This window comes from Oculina patagonica, chromosome 11 (assembly GCF_052425735.1).
Source record: "Oculina patagonica isolate OP01 chromosome 11, crgOcupat, whole genome shotgun sequence".
In the NCBI taxonomy this organism is placed as follows: domain Eukaryota; kingdom Metazoa; phylum Cnidaria; class Anthozoa; order Scleractinia; family Oculinidae; genus Oculina; species Oculina patagonica.
In genome coordinates, this window is record NC_135768.1 from 12,956,190 (window position 1) to 12,963,145 (window position 6,956).

Here is a 6,956-nt window from a genome sequence, read left to right on the forward strand (position 1 = left end):
AACATTTTCACAATGGATACCGAAAAATAACCAAAACCGTAAAACTGAACAGTTTAATAATTTCCCAGCCCACCCCACCCAGTAACCCACTGTCTGAGCCTGAGAGTGTTTAGATTCCCATCATGCAAGGCGAGCCTGGAAGACGCTTTTGTTAAAAAATTTTATATGGCGGCGAAGAGTAATGTTCCCGGGAAATACTTACGACGATAAACAGAAAAACAGATCTGTACACGTGAAATAGCACTCCTGAACGATGATTACAGCAGAATAAACCTTGAAATCAATAGTAAGGTATGGATACAATGATAGATTTTCGCCTTTGTATGTTTGTAGATGATGCAAGCTAAATTCTTACGTGGATTTTTCACTTGATGGTAGCTTGGTTTTGTTATTTTGTCGTGTGGCATGTGATCGACTGTGCTGTGTCTAACGCGCCATTTTGTGCTGTCATTATTGAGCTATAACAGAAAATGATAAGTATTGTAAATTATTGGTGCTTTGGTGCTTGGATGTCTTAAATGAAATTAATATGTGATTGTACATGATTTAAAATGTACAAGAAAGTAAAACAAGATAAGCTTACGTCTTTACTTTGCAATTGGTCGCTGAAAGAAATATTAACAACGTTCCATTATGTGAACAGTGAGTTCAGTACAATGTATCAGAGTCCCCTCACCCTGCGAGCAGAACCCTTTCTTTTCCACTGATATACTTGAGAAGAAAGGGCTCTGCAAGAATCGTGTCAAATTTTTGTTGAGCATGCGCAAGGCATGCGCATTCTTACTGCACAGAATTTTACGCGTAATTTGCGCGCGCTCACACACGCACAAAAACAAAATGGCAGCTTTTTTCTATACGGCTTAGTCCGTGAGAGAAGTAAATTGTCGCTTTCTCGTAAACGAGTCTGGTGACCTATCAATTTTTTCTCATATTTTGGGTGTAGCGATCAAATTCTTTCTGTAAAATGAAAACATTTTTCTGAAGAAATATGTTAGAAAAATGTCAAAGAAAGAGTTTCAGAGCTTCTAGATTTCAAAATTTCCTGGAGAGCATGCCCCCCAAAACCCCCTAGCAAATTCTTGCCTTGTCTGAGGCGAAAGTCTGGTTACGGTGCTGATTGTGTCTGTCAAGATCACGCACGCGACAAAAAAGCTGACAAAAAATGCATTTAAAACCAAACTTCAGAGGAAAAACAAAGGTGGGCGTTAACTAGAACTACCTAAAAATCAGAAGTAAAGTCATGAAAAAGAAGACGATTGATGATTGTAGGCTGCAACAGTCAGCAATTAGAGGAAGAAACAACATTTGACAAAAGAGTTAAAAGTTGGGTCTTCTACTCCCTCAAAACTGTAGTAAGTTACGAGGGTCCAAGAGCATGCGCTGTACTTTTTTGTACTTTATTGCTCACGCAGGCAAAAATTACGCTAGCAACTCTAAAAGGAAACCAAAACAATTTTCATCGCACACAACCTATGGCGCCACATGAGTGTGCGCTCAAATAAAAGGGCATGCGCAATTTTATTTTTGTTAAAGGTTGTAAAAACCTGTTTTTGACCCAAAATTTCTCAAAAACCTACCTGTAACCTATCTGTAAGACAGATTTTGAGCTATTTTTTGGGCAAATTATCACATTTTCCATATACCTAATGTAGCTGACCTTGTCTACTTGTCTGATGTCTTTATCATTATTTTTTCTAGTTCCATTAGCCCAGTCAGTATGGGATACGACACTGGAAGGTTTACATGCACTGTAGATGAAGAACTGATTTGCACAATTTGTGGTGGGGTACTAGAAGACCCTCTCCAGGCCCCAGCTTGTGAACATGCCTTCTGTGCTGCCTGTATACATGAGTGGTTAAACCACCAGCAGACTTGTCCTGTGGATCGACGCAATCTAACTCCACATCAACTCAAACAAGTGCCAAGAATTCTGAAGAATCTTTTATCAAAGTTAACCATTAAATGTGAAAATGATGTGTTTGGCTGTGAGGGTGTAGTTAGACTAGATCAGTTACAGTCTCATCTGTCTCAGTGTGAACACAATCCCAAAAGGCCAGTCAATTGTGAGCAAGGCTGCGGATTGGTTGTTCCATTTGACGAGCTGCCTCAGCATAACTGTGTCCGTGAATTAAATAATCTAATCCAAAACCAGAACTTTAAACAAGCACAACTGCAAGCTCAGATTGATGACCAACGTCAGCAGCTTAATGAACAAAAACGTGAGATCCAAGCTCTCAAGGATATGATCCGAGCAATGAGAGTGATCAACTTGCCCCAGGCATTGCCGCTGTTGCCAAGCAACATGTCACAACCAGATCACTATGACAATGAAGTTCATCAATGGCTGGGTGGATTACAATCAGCCAGAGTGACACGATGGGGTGGAATGATATCAACCCCCGATGCCGTTCTGCAAGCAGTAATTCGCAGAGCACTTGCAGACAGCGGGTGTCCACCAGCAATTTTAAACGAACTTATGGAGAATGCTCATGAGAGGAAATGGCCACCAGGATTAAGTACTCTTGAAACACGTCAGTTAAATCGTCGGCGTTATGAACAGTATGTTTGCAAAAGAATTCCTGGAAAACAGGCAGTGGTGATCATGGCATGTGAAAATGAACATATGGGTGAATCCATGACTTTAGAACCTGGTTTGGTAATGATCTTTGCACATGGAATTGAATGAAATGTTTTACTGCACTCTAGATTTATATGTAGTACTTCACTTCTTTAAGAGAAGCATTTACAAAGAAGAGGGATCGAACTACCATATGTACACTTTGTTTAACAAAGGTAGATATGTTATTTACAAGCTGCAAATAGAGATGTTGGCTCTAAGAACATGAAATAGAAGTCAATTAAGTAAGGTTTCCTGGTTTCATGATGTAGCAAAGCATGTTAACAACCTGGATATATTTGCATTACACAATAATGTACCTGACCTGGATGTTGAGTTTTCACGTTTACAGTTAAAATACCGGTATCACTTTTCTCTGAAATGTCTTTTAGTTTTATCAACTGGAAGTTTTAACAGCTTACAGCCTTAGAATGGGAATAGCTATAGTTATTGTGACATAAATACAAGGTTATTTCAAATGAGTAATACTCTTGTAGTACTGCTATTTTAATCTCTATTAAAAAATGCACAGACTGTATCATGACTGGCATGTGAGCATGTTTAAGGATTGTTTCATTTGAAGTGTTTAATTTTGTAAGTAAATTATAGGTCTTATTGCAAAACATTTAACAAGTAAAGAAGCCCAAGTCATGGTTTTATTGTCGAAACACAAAGATCATTTGAGAACACAAGAAACTGTAGAATGAAAGAACCATAGGTGAGGGTTTTCAGTATAAATTGTATGTGACTTTGCCTTCTTTATTTGCTTTATGATCTAGAATCAAATAATTATGTGTAAAAATAAGAGATTTCCTTTCTTTTAGACCTTTTGTAAAGCATAGCTCTTGTTAGACTTTCCACAGCCCTCTATTTTTTTCGAGTTTTTTTTTTTTTCCGATCGATGAGCGCGCGGTGAGAACGGCGAGAAAACTGGATGCCAGCGCAAAACGTTGCTTTTTTGCGTTGAAAAATCGGGAGGCTGTGGACAGTCTCAGCTCTTGTATACATTCATAATGAACTTCTGATGGCATCTGGTGCTGACCTCCTAATAATAATATTTTACATATTTGGCTTTCATCGAAACCTAGCAATAGCATATTGCAATTCCTAAGTTTTGATTGGTTTACAGACCATGTTATCTGATCTCATATACCATGGACCACAAGGATGGCACCAAATTCACAAATATTTTGGTTCTTGGAGTTTTTGTTAACACAGCCAAAAAGTCTTTTAGTAATTTAGTGGTGTAATCTGTTTAATCAACTTCACCTTGACTTTTTGACAGGTTCTAATCATTTAACATTTAGTTCATTTGCATTGCCATGGATTTGATAGTTTTGCCATTTAATTTTGGATAGGGGGAGGGACAGGAGGGTAAATATTTCTCCTCCCTACATTTTTTCGCCTAGATTTCTCCCTCTCCTGACTATTCTGTTCCACTTCCCTCTTTGGGTCGTCACAAAGTGCAATGCATCGAGGCATGCGACCCATTCTGGTTAGCCTAAATAGCACTCTGGTTAGCCTACTGTTAGCTCAGGAAGCTTGCCGTTTGCCTTTTTATTTGGAGTAGGGATTTCTGCCTCGAACGCCTCGCTGCCTCGCACATTTGTAAGACTCCCCCTCTTGGAAGTGGAGAAGAAGGTTCTTGTACCTCCATTTCCAGCCTTTTTTGCAGAATAATCAAAGTATTTTATTACAAATTTTGTTTGTTGCCGATTTGGGATGCATGTATTTCTTTTGGTGTTTCAAATAAAACAATTTCCATTTGTGCTTGTTGGATGTGAAATAGCCACCGTGTGCTCGTGGAATATATCTTATGGCCACTGAGCCAAAATCCCATCCAGGGGGAAGAAGAAATACGCCTTGTTGCTCCATGCTACTGAAATGAAGAGCCGTGACTGACAATGCAATCACCCTCCAAAAAAAACAGTTGTGGATATGTTTTAAGTTTATATTTAAAAATATCGATATTAGAAGAAAAATCAATATTTTAAAACTTTACCATGCCCCCAATCATGTAGCTAAGAAATGAGCCCCGGTGAAAATTTATGACAGCACTCCCCCCCCACCCCCCGCAAATTCCCCGCACTCCCAAGCAGGTACCCCTTGGTCAGCGGTTGTTTCTTACAATCAATATGGCGGACGATTTGACTGAGAAATCACCATGGAGGGAGACCCTTGAATCCTTTGTTAGATATGTCGCCTTAAACCCAAAAGAGTTTATTTTCTATGGTAATTAGCCATACTTTTGTTCTTTGTGTTTTTGTTGCAGTGACCGCAAGCTGCCTTTAAGCATTCGATCTTTATAGTTGTCACTTGACGAATGGCTCACAGTTCAGATGTTTGTTGTCACATGCACTACAATGATTATGTATTTAAACATTTCACTGTGTTTACAGTGTTCATAATCCTGACTCCTTTGATGGCTGTGAGCGGGTATTTATCCTTGAAGTTAGCAAAACACATCGAGAAGAATGAAAAAGAAAAGAAGAAAAAAGGTGTGTTATTTTAATAAATATAAAATGTAAAAGATGCAAGGGAGCGATTGCAGGAATACCCCGCAACACTTGCATGCAATCTTTGTGGAATGAGGTGCTCTCAGTGTGACGTTCATAGTGGCTATCATTCGACATCCAATCTTTTTACAGTGTATTACAACGTGCTATTTGAAATGAGCCACCAGCCCGGGCTACCAGTTTTTGTTTCATGCAAATGAGCCCACAATTTCAGGTCATGGTAGTGGGCTGTGATTGGTGGATTTTGATCCATCTTGTTTGTTATTCAATGTTTCATTGGTACCAGTAACCACATTGGTTTGCCCATTTTGAGCTAGGACACAGTGTGAGCCAGCGAACCATGCAAGCCATGCAAGCCAGAAATCCCAAATCCCAGTAAAAGGCTAACAGCAAGCTACCTAAACTGTAGGCTAACCAGAGTGCTGTTTAGGCTTACCGAAGTGCTATTTAGGCTAACCAATGTGTTTTAGGCTAACCGGAATGGCATGCATGCAAGCCAGAAATCATAAATCCCAATTAAAGGCTAACCACAAGCTACCTAAGCTAACTGTAGGCTAACCAAAATGGCTCGCATGGCTTGCTGGCTCCCAGATTGTCTGGATCCACCCATTTTACTCTTACGTTGAGTTCACATTTGGTACCCAGCATGCAGCACAGGCTCTTATTTCCCAGGCATGGTCACTTTGCCATCTGTATAGTCAATTTTCCAACTTCTGCTCAGTCAATCTCTACTCACAATACCTTATTTTTCAAAATTGTGCAAATCACCAAAAGAATGTGCATTCACCGTACAGAAAAAGATGGCAGCTGTACATTTTACCACAATACCTTGCAAACTTAACACAGCCGATTGGGCACAAAGACAGCCACATTTCTGTGAAATTCGTCCTTGTACTAACTATATTGTTCATGCCGGGTTTGAAGTTTTTTGAGCTTTTCTGTGCATTTTTATGAGCGTTTTTTGTGTTTTCATGCGCTAGGAATTATAGGTAAATGTATCAGTCGCCATCTTTTTCGTTACGGTGGATTGGCATGAGCACCTTTTGAGTTGATTAAATTAAACTACTTCCTTAAGAGTTTTCTTTTCTTTGTTGCTCTCTTTAGCTACTCGTCAAACAAACATAGCTAAATCAAGACGCAGAGCAAAAGCTGACTGAATCATTATGTTGAGACTCATCTCAAGGTAGCAATATTACACATACAGCTTAAAGATGCAGAACAAAGCCGGATTTTGTTGACTGAAAGACTCATGTCGTCTGACCTCAAGGTGGCAATATTACTCATAAAGAACAGTTCAACCTAATGTAGCTCACTGTACAAAGCAACAAGCACAGAGAGTTGATATACAGTAAAAACCCGCGAGAAAGAACCTAACATTTAAATACCTGTTAGGCTAAAATTTGCAAATTAATTACCATTTTTATAAGAACCTATTTAGCCTCAAATTTGGAAAGAGGTTCTTATTTTCTCAAATTGATTAAAAATGTTTACTTTTGGGAAATAAGTTTGGACAAAGCATTGCTGTGCATGTCTATAATGTCATATTCTTAATGATTATTGCTTCATTTTTACATAAGCACTTATTTGGTATGCAAATTTTATACAAGGAATAGGCCGAATACCACTAAAATCTCTATAACAATATTGAAATTTTTTCTTCAGAAATTAAGAACCTAGAACCTAATTAGCCTAATTTGTGTTAACAACCCTTTATGTAAGAACCTGTTTAGGCTAACCTGAAAAATAATAGGTTTTTACTCGCCGGTTTTTACTGTATTAATGCTTCTATACATACATTTAATGCAGTTCCATGTTTTGACTGT

The 6,956-nt window shown here is 38.7% G+C and overlaps 2 protein-coding genes across 2 annotated transcripts; both read left to right on the forward strand.

The window, feature by feature from the left end:
* The first annotated feature begins 154 nt into the window (after window positions 1–154).
* LOC144630123 (E3 ubiquitin-protein ligase NRDP1-like) lies at window positions 155–4,452 on the forward strand. Its single transcript, XM_078488412.1, has 2 exons — window positions 155–291; window positions 1,699–4,452. Exon 2 carries the CDS (start codon window positions 1,718–1,720, stop codon window positions 2,684–2,686), a length of 969 nt encoding a protein of 322 aa, XP_078344538.1. The 5' UTR covers window positions 155–291; window positions 1,699–1,717; the 3' UTR covers window positions 2,687–4,452.
* A 286-nt stretch (window positions 4,453–4,738) lies between these two features.
* On the forward strand, window positions 4,739–6,749 carry LOC144629983 (small integral membrane protein 15-like). The gene is made up of 3 exons (XM_078488245.1): window positions 4,739–4,849; window positions 5,017–5,115; window positions 6,238–6,749. Exons 1-3 carry the CDS (start codon window positions 4,753–4,755, stop codon window positions 6,288–6,290), a joined length of 249 nt encoding a protein of 82 aa, XP_078344371.1. The 5' UTR covers window positions 4,739–4,752; the 3' UTR covers window positions 6,291–6,749.
* The last annotated feature ends 207 nt before the right edge of the window (window positions 6,750–6,956 follow it).